Here is a 17,966-nt window from a genome sequence, read left to right on the forward strand (position 1 = left end):
CGTTCAAAGGCTTTATCTTCAATGTCAGAAATCCTTTCTTCTGCTTGGTCCATTCTGTTGCTGAGGGATTCTACTGTATTTTTCATATTTTAAGGGCTGCAAATTCTTGCTTCAGTGTGTCTAAGTCTTTTGTGGTTTTGTCTTTAAATTTGTTAAATTCTTGAGACAAGTTTTGAATTTCTCTTCGGATTCCTAATTCCATTTTATCAATCTTTTCTGCAATCCAAATTCTGAATTCGATTTCTGACGTGTCTGCCAGTTGTTTATGAATGGGATCTTCAATTACATCAGCCATATCTGTCCTTGTGGGTGTTGATCTATTCTGGTTATTCATGTTACCAGAGTTTTTCCACTGATTCCGCCCCATGGTTGTTTTACTCCCTTTGATTTTTCCCCTGGAGTTTAGTTGAGGGCCCGTTCAGTTTTGTGGCCTGAGAGACTGGGTCCCTGTCTGGTGTGGTGGGGCTAAGAGGTTCTGACTTATTTTCAGCTGGCTTCTGTTTGACCCCAGTGAAGCACTTGCTCTGGGTTGAAGTCTCAGTTCTCTGAATCGGCCCTGCCCTGTAAGTTTCCTGGGTCTGTGAGTCACCTCAGGCAAATCCTATACTCTGGGTTGGCCTCCTCTGGTTGCCCAGGGAGGCAGGGGGTGTCTTTTCTGCCACCTCAGGGAACTGTCACTCTTATGTGGTTCTCCCCCAGCCTCATTCCTGTGTCCCAGAGTCAGGACTGACCAGCCGCAGTTCGGGCACTGTTCACGCCCGGACAAATCCCCCAAGTATGTGGACTCCTGGGGGACAGGCCTCCAGATCCCAGAGTGAGGGTGGGGTAGGGCACCAGGAGCCCAGAGCCACTGGCAGCGAGGACACTCAGCTCCCTCCCAGTCCCTCGCCTGGCCGCAGCGCCACAGCTCGAGCCTTCAGGCTTCAGAGTGAGGGCGGGGTGCGGGGAGCAGCTGGAGCTCAGAGCCGCCAGCAACGAAAAGACTCAGTTGCTTGCCCGGAGACACGGCAGGTGCTCAGGTCTCCAGACCACAGAGCGAGGGTGGGGGGAGCGCCGGGAGCCCAGAGCCTTTGGAAGCGAGCACACTCAGCTCCCTCCCGGTCTCTCGCTCAGCTGCAGCGCCGCAGCTCAAGCCTTCAGGCTTCAGAGTGAGGGCAGAGTGGTTGGAGAAGCTGGAGCCCAGAGCCGCCGGCAGTGAACAGACTCAGTTTGACCTAGTTCCTTGCCCAGCCACACTGCAGGCGTTCAGGTCTCCAGACCACAGAGTGAGGCGGGGGGAGCACCAGGAGCCCAGAGCCGCCGGTAGCGAGGTCCCACAGTTCCGCTCAGTTTTATGCCTTGTTGTATTGTTGCCCAAGGAGGCCTGCTGGACCACGCCTCAGGGAAGCGCTGCCCTGGTGAGGGTCGCCCTCTGCTGACTGTCCTCACCTCTCTCCCATGCCCCAGAATTAGCGCTGACCAGCCGCAGCTCTGGGACTGTCCTCTCCCCTCTAGAAGTCACCCAAGAATCCGAACACCTGGGGGACACGTTTTTAGACCTCAGAGAGAGTGGAGGGAAGTGCTGGGAGCTCAGCGTTGCCGGCAAAGGATATTTACAGTTTTATGCAGTTTTATGTCTGGCAGGAGAATGCCTAGGCACCCTAGTAAGGGAGGTATGTCCAGATTTTAGTAGGTTTCTCACGTGAAGTGTAGTGGGAGGGCCTTTGATTTCTGCCCGTTTGTTTGTGGGGTTCTTAAGCCGATCAGGTGGGGGAGGGTGGACTCCCATCTGCTTGGTGGTGGGTTTTTTACCTTTTGTTTGTGTCCTTGTGGTTGCAGCTCTCCTCAGCGGGGTTGATGTGCATTCTTCAATTTTCTCGCTTGGTGCTGCTTGAATCCATTAGGTTACTTGCTAAATTTTCATCCCTTAACTCTCTTTCAGGATGGAAACCTCTGTGGAAAGCTGGCTTCAGTTCGCCATCTTGTCTCCGCCCCCTCGAGTTCTCCAATTTTAAATTGTTTTCCTTTCTTTTTTTTTTCCCTTGGGGATTCATTGAGGGTATAAGAAACCAGGTTACAATGATTGTATTTGTAACAATTGTGCCTTGCCCCCAAAAGGTGTATTACATACCAAGACCCCACTCACCTCCCTCCTGCCCTCTCTATGCTCTTTCTTTCCTCCACCTCCACCTCCTTCTCTCTCTCTCCCCTTCCCCAAACCCGACCATGTCATTAGTTGTCATTAATTGTCCTCATATCAAAATCGAATACATAGGATTCATGCTTCTCCATTCTTGTGATGTTTTACTAAGAATAATGTATTCCATTTCCATCTAGGTTAATACAAAGGCTGTAAAGTGTCCCTTTTTTTTTTTAAATGGCTGAATAGTATTCCATGGTATACATATACCACAGCTTGTTAATCCATTCCTGGGTTGGGGGTCATTTAGGCTGTTTCCACATTTTGGCGATTATAAATTGACCTGCGAGAAACAGTCTAGTGCAAGTGTCCTTATGACAAAATAATTTTTTTCCTTCTGGGTAGATGCCCAGTGCTGGGACTGTAGGATCTAATGGGAGGTCTAGCTTGAGTTCCTTGAGGTTTCTCCATACTTCCTTCCCAAAAGGTTATATTAGTTTGCAGTCCCACCAACAGTGTAAAAGTGTTCCCTTCTCTCCACATCCATGCCAACATTTGCAGTTTTGAGATTTTGTGATGTGGGCTATTCTTACTGGGGTTAGATGATATCTCAGGGTGGTTTTGATTTGCATTTCTCTAATAATTAGGGATAATGAGTCTTTTTTCATATATTTGCTAGCCATTCATCTGTCTTCTTTAGAGAAGGTTCTATTCATGTCTCTTCCCTATTGATATATGGAATTCTTGGCTTTTTTCATGTGGATTAATTTGAGTTCTCTATAGTTCCTAGTTATCAATCTTTTTTCTGGTTCAAAATATGCAAATATCCTTTCCCATTGTGTAGGTTGTCTCTTTGCTTTGGTTGTTGTCTCCTTAGCTGTTCAGAAGCTTTTCAGTTTAATTAAGTCCCATTTGTTTATTTTTGTTGTTGTTGCAATTGCCACAGCAGTCTTCTTCATAAAGTCTTTCCCCAGGCCAATATCTTCCAGTGTTTTTCCTATGCTTTTATTGTTTCATGCCTTAAATTTAAGTCCTTTATCCATCTTGAATCAATTTTCATGAATGGAGAAAGGTCTTTTACATGTGGATATACAGTTCTCCCAGCACCATTTATTGAATTGAAATTCTTTCCCCCTGTGCATGTTCTTGTTCGGTTGATTGAAGATTAGGTGGTTGTAAGATCTTAGTTTCATTTCCTGATTTTCTATTCTATTCCAAATGTCTATGTCTCTATTTTTGGGCCAGTACCATTCTGTTTTTACCTCCACTAGGGCCTTGTAATACAGCCTAAAATCTGGCATGCTGATGCTCCCGGCTTTGCTTTCATTACTAAGAACTGCCTTAGCTACATGGGTTTTTTTTTCTGGTTCCATACAAAATGCAGAATCATTTTTTCCAAGTCATGAAAGTACATTGTCGGTATTTTAATAGGGATGGCATTGAATCATCCCTATTAAAAAAAAGTAGATTGGGCGGCCCCTGTGGCTCAAGGAGTAGGGCGCCGGTCCCATATGCCGGAGGTGGCTGGTTCAAACCCAGCCCCGGCCAAAAAACCACACACAAAAAAAATAATAAAATAAATAAAAAAATAAATAAAAAAAAGTAGATTGCTTTTGGAAGTATATGCATTTTAATAATGTTGATTCCTCCCAGCCATGAGCATGCTATGTTCTTACATTTGTTAATATCCTCTACTATTTTCTTTCTTAGAGTCTCATAATTTTCTTTATAGAGGTCCTTCGCTTCTTTTGTTAGGTATATTCCTAAGTATTTCATTTTCATTGAAGCTATGGTGAAGGGAGTTGTGTCCTTAATTAGCCTCTCATCTTGGCTGTTATTGGTGTATACAAAGGCTACTGACTTGTGGACATTGATTTTATATCCTGAGACATTACTGTATTTTTTAATTAAATCATAGCTGTGTACCTTAATGGAAGTATGGGGTACAATGTGCTGTTTTTATATACAATTTGAAATACTTTCCTCAAATTAGTTAACATAGCCTTCACCGCATTTTCTTAGTTACTGTGTTGAGACATTTATATTCTACACTTAGTAGATTTAACATGTACTGCATTTTTTGATGACTTCCAGTAGTCTTGTGGTTGAGTCTTTGGGGTTCTCTAAGTATAAGATCATATTGTCAGCAAAGAGGGAGAGTTTGACCTCCTCTGCTCCCATTTGAATGCCCTTTATTTCCTTGTCTTGCCTAATGGTATTGGCTAGAACTTCCAGCACTATGTTGAATAGTAATGGTGGCAGAGGACAACCTTGTCTGGTTCCAGTTCTAAGTGGAAAAGCTTTCGGTTTTACTCCATTCAGTAAAATATTAGCTGTGCGTTTATCATATATAGCTTTGATCAGTTTAAGAAATGTGCCACCTATGCCTATACTCTTCAGTGTTCTCATTAGAAAAGGATCCTGGATTTTATCGAATGTTTTTTGTGCATCTATTGAGAGGATTATATGGATTTTTCTTTTTCTTTTCTGTCGTTCTTTTTCTTTTCTTTTCTTTTTTTTTTTTGCTTCTGTTGATACAGTGAGTAATGTTTATGGACTTGCATATGTTAAACCAGCCTTGCATCCCTGGGATGAGACCCACTTGATCATGATGTATGACTTTTTTGATGATAAGCTGTAATCTGTTCGCTAGGAGTTTGTTAAGGAGTTTTACATCTATATTCATTAGCGAAATTGGTCTGAAGTTCTCCTTTTTGGTTGGGTCTTTTCCTGGTTTTGGTATCAGGGTGATGTTTGCTTCGTAGAATGTGTTGGGGAAGATTCCTTCCCCGTCAATTTTTTGGAATAATTTCTTCAGTATGGGAATAAGCTCTTCTTTGAAGGTTTGATAGAATTCTGGTGTGAAGCGATCCGGACCAAGGCATTTTTTTGTTGGGAGATTTTTTTATTGTTTCTTTGATCTCAGTGCTTGAAATTAGTCTGTTCAGGAGATTTATTTCTTCCTGTCTAAGTCTAGGGACAGGGTGTGATTCCAAATATTGATCTCTTTCCTTCACATTGTCAAATTTCTGGGCATAGAGTTTCTGTTAGTATTCGGAGATAATCTCTTGTATCTCTGTGGCATCAGTTATTATCTCCCCTTTATCATTTTTCTTTTTCTTTTCTTTCCTTCTTTTTCTTTCTTTTCTTTGGGGGGGGGATAGAGGTGTCACTATGTCACTCTTGGTAGAGTGCTGTGGTGTCACAGCTCACAGCAAACTCAACTCTTGGGCTTAAGTGATTCTTTTGCCTCAGCCTCCCAAGTAGGTGGGAGTACAGGCACTGCCACAACACCTGGCTATTTTTTGTTGTTGTTGTTGCAGTTGTCATTGGTGTTTAGCTGGCCTGGGTTGGGTTCGAACCCGCCACCCTCCATGTATGTGTCTGACACTGTAATCACTGTCTATGGGCCCTGAGCCTCCCCTTTATCATTTCTGGTTGAGGTTACTAGAGATTTTACTTTTCTGTTTCTAGTTAGTCTGGCCAAAAGTTTATCTATTTTACTTGTTTTTTTATAAAAACCAATTTTTTGTTTCATTACTTTTCTGAATGATTCTTTTGTTTTTGATTTCATTAATCTCTGATTTAATTTTGGAGATTTCTTTTCTTCTACTGGGTTTAGGCTTAGATTATTCTTCTTTATCCAATTCCATAAGATGGCTTGTGAGTCAGTTGATGTGCTCTCTTTCTGTTTTTGAATGTAGGCATCTAAAGCAATCAATTTTCCTCTCAGGACTTCTTTTGCTGTATCCCACAAGTTTTGGTAGTTTGTATCTTCATTGTTGTTATGCTGAAGGAAATTAATAATTTCCTTTTTTCTTTCTTCATGCACCCAATTGTCATTCAGCATAAGGTTGTTAAATTTCCATGCCTTTGTGTGGGGTTGGATGTTTTTGTTAAGTTGAGTTCCACCTTTAGTGCCTTGCAGTCTGAGAAGATACAAGGTAAAATTTCAATTCTTTTGATTTGTTGAGGTTTGTTTTGTGTCCTAGGATATGATCAATTTTGGAGAATGTTCTATGGGGTGAGGAGAAGAATGTATATTCTTTATATTTGAGATGGAGTGTTCTATACACGTCTGTCAGGCACAGTTGTTCTAGGGTCTCATTTGAGACCCTTATATCTTTGTTTAATTTCTATTTAGAGGATCTGCCCAGCTCTGGGAGAGGAGTATTAATGTCCCCTGTTATTATGGTGTTATGAATATCATATTGCTCAGACTAAGTAAGGTCTGTCTCAAGATTCTGGGAGCATTTACGTTGGGTGCATAAATATTTAGAATTGAAATATCTTCTTGTTGTATTTTTCCATTGACCAATATGAAGTGACTATCTTTGTCTTTTTTGACTTTAGTTGCTTTAAATCTACATGCAGGTGAAAATAAGAATCGCTCTTTTCTTGTGGATTCCATTTGCCTGAAAATTTGTCTTCCAACCCTTAACTCTGAGTTTTAATTTGTCTTTTGATGTAAGGTGTGTTTCCTACAAACAGCAAATGGATGGCTTGTGTTTTTTAATCCAGTCAGTCAATCTTTGCCCCTTCAGTGGAGAATTCAAGACATTACATTTATTGAGATAATTGTTAAGTGTGGTAGTGTTCTATTCACCTTATTTTGTGAAAGTCCACTTAGTTTTGTCTTTTGCATCATTGTGGAAGCTAGGTTCTGTCCTTTAATTTCTGTGTGCTTACTTTGCAGGTGGTCCATTGTGATCGTCAGTGTGTAGAACAGGTTGAAGTCTTTCCTGTAGAGCTGGCCTTCTTATGGTAAATTTCTTCAGTGTTTGCATACCAGTAAAAGATTTGATTTCTCCAACAATTTTAAGGCTTAGATTAGTGGGATATAGCATTCTGAGCTGGAAATTGTTCTGTTTAAGTAGATTAAAGGTAAATGACCATTGTCTTCTGGCTTGAAAAGTTTCATTAGAGAAGTCTAGGGTCACCCTGATGGATTTGCCCTTATAGGTCAATTGGCACTTAGTCCTGGCAGCTTGCAATATCTTTTCTTTTGTCTTGACTTTGGACAGACTCATTACAATGTGTCTTAGAGAAGCTCTATTAGAGTTGAGGCAACCTGGTGTCTGATATCACTCTGAAGGGAGTGTGTCAGAATCTTTGATATTTGGGGAATTCTCATTCATAATATTCTCTAGTACGGCTTCCATTTCTCTGGGTCATTCTTCTTCCCTTCTGGGATACGTATAACTTGTATGTTTGAATGCTTCATAAAGTCCCATAATTCTGTCAGTGAATGTTCTGCTTTCTCTCTCTTCGTTTCTGCCTCTTTAACTATCTGAGTTATCTCAAGAGCTTTGTCCTCTACCTCTGAGATTCTTTCTTCTGCATGATCTAATATGTTGGTGATACTGTTATTGCATCTTTAACTTCCCTAATTGACTGCTTCAAACCCTTCAGCTCTGATATATCCTTTCTATATTCTTCATATTGTTCATCTCTTATTTGATTCTGTTTTTGCATTTCTTTTTGGTTATTTTCCACTTTATCAGCAATTTCTTTCATTGTTTCCTTCATTTCCTTCATTGTTTTCCTCATCTGTATTTTAAATTCCCCTTCTGTCATTTCTAACATTTCTTTATAGGTGAAATCCTCTGTAGTAGCTACCTCACGGTCCCTTGGGGGAGGTTCATCTGGACTGGTTTTTCATGTTGCCAGGATTTTTCTGCTGATTCTTCTTCATGAGTGTTTTCTTTTACCTGTTTCCTTGCCCTAATTTTCATTTCACTTCCTCTTGCTCTTTAAGTTACTGTGCCTTTGGCCTAAGGTTTTGATAAGTCGTTTTGGTACAGGACCAGAAGGATGAGAAGATTGAAGTGCAAGAAGGGGAAAATGATTAAAAAAAAATAAAAGAAGAAGAAGAAAGAGAAATAAAAAAGAGAAAGGAGAAGGGATGAGTAAAAGGGAATATTGACAAGAAGAAGAGACACACAGAAAGAGGGAGACAGGAGTAATATAGGTGTATAGTAGGGCACTTTAACCCAACCTTAATAACCCCCAACCTCTGGGTGTGCTGGGTTGGGTGGTTCTCTTGAGGTCAGCAGCTCTTTGTCAGCCTGTTCAGACACAGTACCCAACCTTCACCAAATAGAGGGGAAACATAAAAATACTACAAATCAAACCCAAACAGACAAACAAAAAATCTTATGGGATAAAATTGGGGGGAAAATTTAAACAATAGGTGCAGAAACTCTAGCAAAAATAAATTCCTAATTGTTAAAGAAAACAACAATAGAAAATTATATTCAAACTAGAAAAAGAAAGAAAGAAAGAAAGAAAGAAAGAAAGAAAGAAAGAAAGAAAGAAAGAAAGAAAGAAAGAAAGAAAGAAAGATCTAGAGGAAAAATGTTGTAATAAAAAAATTAAAAACATAAAATAAAAACTCACAACCAAACAAAAGCTATATATTTATATATCTTGCTGAATATTGTCTGAGCAGCAGTGATCTCCTGGGGTATGAGATGTTAATCACAATGCTGATACAGCTATACGAGATGGAGACTGTAGACCTCTGCTGGTTTCTCAAACCCGGCAAGGTTGAGATCCTAAATCTCTCCTCAGTCCACTTAAAAGACACTTTAAACCATTAACCTTGACTAAGCAGAAGCTTTCCCAGGAAAGCACTTGTTGCTGGGATCTCTCCTGAAGTGGCTGCCTGCTTATCCAGTGCACTGAAACTGGTCTCACTCAATGCCCCTGAGGGCCAAGGCTATAAGGTAGCACTGTTAGTGCCAAACCCTGAAATCTCTGCTTTTCCCCAGCATCTCAGTCACTGCCTTTTTGCTGCTCAGTCACTAGATTACTTGCCTAAGTTCTCCCAGCCCAATTCTTGCTCTGTGACCCTGAGGGTGGAGCCTGCAGAGGCAGTTCTCCCATAATGGCTGCACAGGCACTGTTACCCTGAGGTAGGAGCCTGCAGAGGCAGTTCTCCCACAATGGCTCTGCCAACAGCCCACAGCCGAACAATATTAGCTCCTTTCAGTCTCAGTGGTTCAGTCCAGTGCCCTAGATAATGCTTAAAGTCATCTGCACTCTCACCCAAGTTAATTCAACCAAGTGCCCAAGTCCAAAAAAACAAAATAGCCCACAGATAAGTCCTTTCCTGTTTACAGTCTTGCTGCTGCTGTAGTTACAGTGGTGGGCAGCCTCTGACTGAATGAACACATGCAACTACTTGCCATTTGTCCACTGCTTTTGTATTCCTCCTGGGGTCCAGAAGTCTCTTGCCATCTCTATGTGTCCCCAAAGGGATGTTTCTGGGCAGATCCAACCAGTCAGAGATGCCTAGAGTCTTCTCTCCCCTATTTCACTGTGCCTGGTCACAGAGAAGCTATTACTCGGCCGCCATCTTGCTCCTCCCCTAACTTTAAATACTTTTTAAAGATTCTAAAGTTTCTATAAGGATCCTCTATGTGGGGATTATTATTTCAGGATCTGCTGTATGATTGAAGGAAAGGCTTTTCCAAGGTGCATATGTGAATCAAATTCAATAACCTATTGGTTGCAGTTATGTACTGACGTTTTTTGGACTTTTCAGTTGAAATTTTCCTGGTTTTGTAATCAGAAGATAATTAGAGGTTTGTGATTGGTAAAGTCTATATTTGTTTTCCTTCTAAGTTGATGTTGGGGTGCAGAAAATGATTCTTAAACAACTGTAGCTTAGGCATGCTGAGTGCTTTTCAAAATTGGAAAGCTTTTCAAAAATAATCCTGAATATCAAGGTCCTTAAAACCTAGCCTTGCTTCACTCACCACCAGGGTAGAGATAGACTCTCTAACATGTCCTTATGTAGCAAAGTTTCTTACCAAAATAAAAACAGTTGCCTTCTAGTGCTTTCCTGTTACCTCCTTATCTAGTGCAGATAGAAAATACAACCGCTCCTGGAACGTTTTTTTCCTCAACATAATTTCTGCCTCTCTGGTGCATTCAGATTTCTAAAAAAGCATTGACAAGTTAGTTTGCTTCTTCCCAGTCAGTACTTCCTATCTAATTATTGTTTGCCTCTCAAAAAAATTTCCATCTCTTTCTTCTGTTATGAAAAAGGGAATTTGAAATCATTTCCACTCAGATCAGGAACCAGACAAGGTTGCCCATTGTCTCCACTGCTTTTTAACATTGTAATGCAAGTTTCAGCCATCATAATTAGGGAAGAAAAGGCAATCAAGGGTATCCATATAGGGTCAGAAGGGATCAAACTTTCGTGCTTTGCAGATGATATGATTGTATATCTGGAAAATACCAGGGATTCTGCTATAAAACCCTTACAAGTGATGAAGGAATACAGCAGTGTCTCAGGTTACAAAATCAACATTCATAAATTGATAGCCTTTATATATACCAACAATAGTTAAGCTGAAAAAACAGTTAAGGACTATTCCATTCACAGTAGTGAGAAAGATGAAATATTTGGGAGTTTACCTAACAAAGGATGTGAAAGATCTCTATAAAGAGAACTATGAAACTCTAAAGAAATAAATAGCTGAAAATGTTAACAAATGGAAAAACATACCATGCTCATGGCTGGGAAGAATCAACATTGTTAAAATGTCCATACTACCCAAAGCAATATACAATTTTAATGCAATCCCTATTAAAGCTCCACTGTCATGCTTTTAAAGATCTTGAAAAAATAATACTTCGTTTTATATGGAATCAGAAAAAAACTAAAACAGCCAAGACATTACTCAGAAATAAAAACAAAGCAAAAGAAATCACTCTACCGGACCTCAGACTATACTATAAATTGATAGTGATCAAACAGCATGGTACTGGCACAAAAACAGAGGTAGATGTATGGAGCAGAATAGAGAACCAAGAGATGAACCCAGCTACTTACTGTTATTTGATCTTTGACAAGCCAATTAAAAACATTCAGTAAGAAAAAGATTTCCTATTTAACAAATGGTGCTGTGTGAACTGACTGGCAACCCGTAGAAGACTGAAACTGGACACACACCTTTCACCATTAACTAAGATAGACTCTCACTGGATTAAAAATTTAAACTTAAGACATGAAACCGCTATAAAAATACTAGAAGAGAGTGCAGGGAAAACTCTTGAAGAAATTGGTCTGGGTGAGTATTTTATTCAATTCCCCCTAGGCAATTGAAGCAGCTTAAAAAACACACTACTGGGACCTGATCAAACTAAAAAGCTTCTGCACAGCCAAGAACACAGTAAGTAAAGCAAGCAAACAGTCCTCAGAATGGGAGAAGATATTTGAAGGTTATGTCTCTGACAAAGGTTTAATAACCAGAATCCACAGAGAACTCAAATGTATAAGCAAGAAAAGAATAAGTGATCCCATGAAGGCTGGGCAAGGAACTTGAAGAGAAACTTCTCTGAAGAAGACAGGTGCATGGCCTACAGACATATGAATAAATGCTCATCATCCTTAATCATCAGAGAAATGCAAATCAAAACTACTTTGAGATATCATCTAACTCCAGTGAGATTAGCCCATATCACAAAATCCCAAGACCAGAGATGTTGGTGTGGATGTGGATAAAAGGGAACACTTCTACACTGCTGGTGGGAATGCAAATTAATACATTCCTTTTGGAAAGATGTTTGGAGAACACTTAGAGATCTAAAACTTGATGTGCATTCAATCCTATAATTCGTTTACTCGGTATATGCTTAGAAGACCCAAAATCACATTATAACAAAGATATTTGTATCAGAATGCTTATTGCAGTCCAATTCATAATTGCTACGTCATGGAAGAAGCCCAGATGCCCATCGATCCACGAATGAATTAATAAATTGTGGTATATGTACAACATGGAATATTATGCAGCCTTAAAGAAAGATGGAGACTTTTACCCCTTACCTCTTTCATGTTTACATGGATAAAGCTGGAACATATTCTTCGTAGTAAAGTATCTCAAGAATGGAAGAAAAGTATCCAATGTACTCAGCCCTACTATGAAACTAATTTATGGCTTTCATATGAAAAGTATAACCCAGCTATAACCTAAGAATATAGGAATGAGGAAGAGGGAGGGGAGGGAGGGAGGAGGATGGGCAGAGGGAGGGTGATTAGTGAGATTACACCTATGGTGCATCTTACAAGGATACATGTGAAACTTAGTAAATATAGAATATAAATGTCTTAACCCAATAACTAAGAAAATGCCAGGAAGGCTATGTTAACCAGTGTGATGAAAATACGTCAAATGGTCTATAAAACCAGTGTATGGTGTCCCATGATTGCATTAATGTACCCAGCTATAATTTTATACTTAAAAAAGGGGGGGGGATTTAAGCTTCTGTTCCCCAGTGGGAGATTGAGGTAAATCTCTCCAGAATTTCCTCACATATCTAGTACATTAGTAAATTCATATGCCTTTTATTACTCTTCCATTTGTGGGTTGATATTTCGGGAAACTTGGAGGAATTAATGAGAGGCAATGCTTAGCTAAGTGCTTCTCAGCCCAGGCTTCCAATTAGGATTTCATGGCCAGTTTAAAGAAAAGCCATTATTGGTGATTTTGCCTTCCCACAGATTCTATTAATCTGAGTTGTGTCATCCACATGGTTTCAAATAAGTGCCCCTATGTGATACTGTGGTTAGGCTAGTGCTATGCATAAGGGTTTTCAAATATATTTATGAAAATTGGGATCAGTTTCCACCCCCCCACCCCACCCACCCCAAGGAAGGTCACAGGGCTTGCTGTGCTTGGGGATAATGGGAACAGGACACACCACACATGTTGTAGCAGAAATTGCTGGCAAGGGAGGATATCTGAAGGCAGGAAATAAGAAAATCACACTTTGGCTGGACAAAGTGGCTCATTCCTGTAATTCCAGCACTCAGAGAGGCCGAGGTCCCATAATCCCTGCACTCTGGGAGGCTGAAACAGATAGATTGTAAGAACCCCTCCTCTAAAAATACTTGGGCATCGTGGTGGGCGCCTGTACTCCCAGCTACTAGGGAGAATGAGGCAAGAGGATTGCTTTGAGCCCAAGATTTTGAAGTTGGTGTGAGCTGTGATGCCGCCAGGGACCTCTACCTAGGGTGACAAAGTGAAGCTGTCTCAAAATAAAAGGAAATTCCATTTGCTCTTTATTTGGAGCCTTGTTTTTCCTGACTCTCCTGTGATGATGAATAGAAAAAGGTTTTGTTTCTTGTACTTCAAGATCCCTCTGCCTGTAGGTGAAGGGGTTGTGCTGATGCAGATGTTATTACATGTTATTTAGATGCAGATGTAATATGTCCAGAGAATCTCACTTGAGGAGGAAATCAAGGGAAGGAGGAAAAAGAGGAAGAAATGGTTGCTTCTCAGGTAAATGTTTCCCAACTCCAGGACTGTGAGCACTTTTCTCCTGCAATGTCATGTGTTTAAAATTTGCAAATCTTTACTTCTCTACTTGTGATGTTCCTGTCTATGGAGTTTGTTTCATGTATCCTTTTCTCCTTTTCTTATAGTCAAGTAGCTCTGAAATATCCTTTCCCCCTACCTATATAGCCGAGTCTTCTCTCCATGCACTCCACCCAGTTTTCTTATATGCCCTGAAAAAATTCTCACCTTAAATTTTTCATGCAAAAAAAAAAGAAAAGGAAAGAAAAAATGTCCCCTTTGTGCTTATAGAAAATTGGAAAATGTAGATACCCAAGTTACCCACTGGAGATGAGGTTGGGCCATTGGATATTAGCAAAGAAGGGGAATAGTATTGTTTATGTTTCTTCCAGAAGCTCCCTCAGTTCTATGTTAAATAAGATGAAGTACATGCACTTTTATAGAAGATGGCATTAATTGCCTAAGGTAATTCAAAGTTCTGAAAACAGAATAATTAGAAAAGACTTATTTTCTAGGATGCCAAAAATAAATATGTAAAGACACAATTAGATTTTGAAAAACATGGCAGATATCTATAGCTTGAACTTTGCCAGTACTATCACAGCAGTGATGTTGTGTCTGTATTTGTGAATCAGTACCTGATCGTGATTTTTCCTGTTACAGTTGATGTTAATTTTATTCACTCAGTTATTGTGTTCTTTGACACATATTCCATTGTACAATTAAGTATTTTTTATCATTACTAAGTACGTTGGGGAGATTTATCAATTGATGAGGTTAAACGAAACATTTAATATGGAAGATCCCCATTTGATTCCCTTTCATGTAGCTTGTTTTGGAAAATAAAGGCTCTCATCTTTGTTTACTGGTTCAGTGGTCAACTGGGATAAATCCAACTTCTACTACTCACTGCATGTTTGAAAAAATATTATTATGGGACAAAAGCATTGGCATCACTGTGGAGTTTGTTAGAATTTCAGAAATTGAAGCTTCATCTCGAATCTTTTGAATAAAAATCTGCATTTTAGAAAGATCACCAGTTTAAGGCTTGGTGTGGTGGCTCACGCCTATAATCCTAGCATTCTAGGAGGCTGAGGTAGGTGGATTGCTTGAGCTCATGAGTTTGAGACCAGCCTCAGCCAGATTGCAACCTCCAACCCTTAAAAAAATCAAGCATCGTGGCAGGTACCTGTAGTCTCAAATACTTGGGAGTCAAAGAAGAAATCCTGAGGCAAGGGTATCAATTCAGCCCAAGGGTTTGGGGTTGGTGTGAGCTATGACGCCATGATACTTTACCCAGGGCAACAAAGTGAGACTCTGTCTCAAAAAAAAAAAAAAAAGTAAAATAAATAAATAAAGGAAAAAACATGATTTCCAGTTTATTATTGCACACATTAAAATTTTAGAGATATCATGTGAGTGACAATGACATTTTCATATTAGAAATATACACAACTTATACTGTATAATAAATACAAAGCATAAAAATATACACACCTCTTTTAGTGACCTTATTTTTCTACTGTGTCACCAAAAAATTACAGTATGTACCTGAAGTTTCTGGATTTTATGCCATCTCCTTTCCTCAGTTAGAGAACACATGAGGGAATATATCTCTCCTTATCTTATTAGTTAATTCAATCACTCATAAAAGTCAGAAACAGTCCTCTTCACTCATTTAACTAAAAGTGAAATTTAATCTCTCCTTGGCTTCTTGGTAAATATGTTTGTTTTTCAGGGTCTGTTGACATTCAAGGATGTGTCTATAGAATTCTCTATGGATGAATGGGCCTGCCTGGACCCTGCTCAGCAGAATTTGTACCGGGATGTCATGTTGGAGACCTACAGAAACCTGGTCTTCCTGGGTGAGGATAACTTAAATGCACAGTCCCTAGTCTACACTAAGCATTTCATATTGTTTCTTTGTGGAAGGTTTTTACGGAGTTTCTTCTTTGACTGCATGTGTTTTAGAGTTGTTTGTTTGTTTGTTTGTTTGTTTGTTTTTTGTAGAGACAGAGTCTCACTGTACCACCCTCGGGTAGAGTGCCGTGGCGTCACACGGCTCACAGCAACCTCTAACTCTTGGGCTTACGCGATTCTCTTGCCTCAGCCTCCCAAGCAGCTGGGACTACAAGTGCCCGCCACAACGCCTGGCTATTTTTTGTTGCAGTTTGGCCAGGGCTGGGTTTGAACCCGCCACCCTTGGCATATGGGGCCGGCGCCCTACTCACTGAGCCACAGGTGCCGCCCGAGTTGTTGTTTTTTTTAATTGAACACTTAACACATTCTGTTTACTGCACTTCTGTCTTGCCTTTTTCTTTTTTTTTAATTATTATTATTTTTTATTCAATCATAACTTTGTACATTGATGCATTTATGGGGTTCAGAGTACTGCTTCAATATACACTTTGAAATGCTTACATTGAACTAAGTAACACATCCATCACAATTATACTCATTTCTTAATAGTTTTGAAATGTACCATTGCATCATGCACATTAGGTGAGGTCCTCCCAAATACCATCCCTTCTCCCATATCCCCTGTCCCTCCCCTATCTCTCCTCTTCCCTTCCACTTTCTGGAGTATAGTTATGTTTTGCCATTCATATGAATGTGGAGGTGGTTATATATTGATTTTGCAATAGTATTGAGTACATTGGATACTTTTTTTCCCCATTCTTGAGATACTTTACTAAGAAGTATATGTTCCAGCTCCATCCAGGTAAACATAAAAGATGTGAGTCTCAATTTTTTCTAATGGCTGCATAGAATTCCATAGTGTACATATACCACAATTTGTTAATCCATTCATGGGTCAGTGGGCATTTGGGCTGTTTCCATGTCTTGGATAATATGAATTGGACTACAGTTAACATTCTTGTACAAATGTCTTTCTTGTAAAATAATTTTTGATCATCTGGTTCTCTACCTAGTAGAGGAATTGCAGGATCAAATGATGGGTCTACTTTTAGTTCCTTGAGTGTTCTCTAAGTTCTTTTGGAACTTCTTTCCAAAAAGGTTGTATTAGCTTGCATTCCCACCAGCAGTGTAGAAGCGTTTCCTTCTTTCCGCATCCACACCAACATGTGTGATTTTGGGATTTTGCGATGTGGTTTTGATTTGCATTTCTCTGATGATTAAGGATGATTAGCATTTTTTCATTGTTTGTAGGCCATGCATCTGTCTTCATCAGAGAAGTTTCTGTTCAAGTCTCTTGCCCACATAGAAATGGGTTTATTTATTCTTTTCTTATTGATTAGTTTGAGTTCAATGTAGGTTCTAGTTATCAGACCTTGATCAGAAGCATAACTGCAAAAATCTCCCATTCTGAAGGTTGTCTGTTTGCTTTACTTACTGTGCTCTTGGCTGCGCAAAAGCTTTTTAGTTTGATCAGATCCCAGTAATGTATGTTTGGTGTTGCTTCAACTGTCCGGGGGTCCTCCTCATAAAGTATTCTCCCAGGCAAATTTATTCAAGTGTTTTCCCTCCACTCTTTTCTAGTATTTTTATAGTTTTATGTCTTAAGTTTAAATCTTTTATCCAGTGAGAATCAATTATTGTCCAGTTTCAGTCTTCTACAGGCCAATTCACCCAGCACCATTTGTTAAATAGGGAGTCTTTACCCCACTGAATATTTTTGATAGGCTTGTGGAAGATCAAATGATGATAAGTGGCTAGGTTCATCTCTTGGTTCTCTTTTGTGTTCCATAAATGTATCGCTCTGTTTTTGTGCCAGTACCATGCTGTTTTGATCACTATAGATTTATAGTATACCCTGAAGTGTGGTAATGTGATACCTCCTGCTTGTTCTTATTTCTGAGTAATGTATTTGCTATTCAAGGTTTTTTTCTGATTCCATACAAAATGAAGTACTATTTTTTTAAGTTCTTTAAAGTATGACAATGGTGCTTTAATAGAAATTGCATTAAATCAGTAGATTGCTTTGGGTAATATAGACATTTTAACAATATTGATTCATCCCAGCCATGAGCCTGGTATGTTTTTCCATTTGTTAACATCTTCAGCTATTTCTTTTCCCAGAGTTTCATAGTTCTCCCTATAGAGGTCTTTCACATCCTTTGCTAGGTAAATTCCAGATATTTCATCTTGTTTGGCACTATTGTAAAAGGAATAGAGTCCTTGACTATTTTTTCAGCTTGACTATTGTTGGCATATATAAAAACTACTGACTTGTAAGTATTGATTTTTATATGCTGAGACACTGCTGTATTCCTTGATCACTTCTAAGAGTTTTGAAGTTGAGTTCTTTGGATTTTCCAGGTATCGGATCATATCATCAGCAAAGAGTGAGAGTTTGATCTCTTCTGACCCTATTTGGATACCCTTGATCACCTTCTCTTGCCTGATTGTGATGGCTAAGACTTCCATTACTATGTTGAATAGCAGTGGAGAGAGTGGGCATCCTTGTCTCATTCCTGATCTGAGTGGAAATGTTTTCAATTTTACACCATTCAATATGATACTGGCTGTGGGTTTGCTGTAGATGGCCTCTATCAGTTTAAGAAATGTCC

The 17,966-nt window shown here is 39.6% G+C and overlaps 1 protein-coding gene across 1 annotated transcript in view; it reads left to right on the plus strand.

Annotated features, from left to right (window-relative positions):
- LOC128572477 (zinc finger protein 679-like) overlaps positions 1-17,966 on the plus strand; it is a 108,405-nt gene that overhangs the window by 58,617 nt on the left and 31,822 nt on the right. The window contains exon 3 of the mRNA XM_053572528.1: positions 15,173-15,299. Coding sequence (XP_053428503.1) covers positions 15,173-15,299 — 127 coding nt within the window. The remainder of the gene's footprint in view (positions 1-15,172; positions 15,300-17,966) is intronic.

This window comes from Nycticebus coucang, chromosome 20, assembly GCF_027406575.1.
Source record: "Nycticebus coucang isolate mNycCou1 chromosome 20, mNycCou1.pri, whole genome shotgun sequence".
Lineage (NCBI taxonomy): Eukaryota > Metazoa > Chordata > Mammalia > Primates > Lorisidae > Nycticebus > Nycticebus coucang.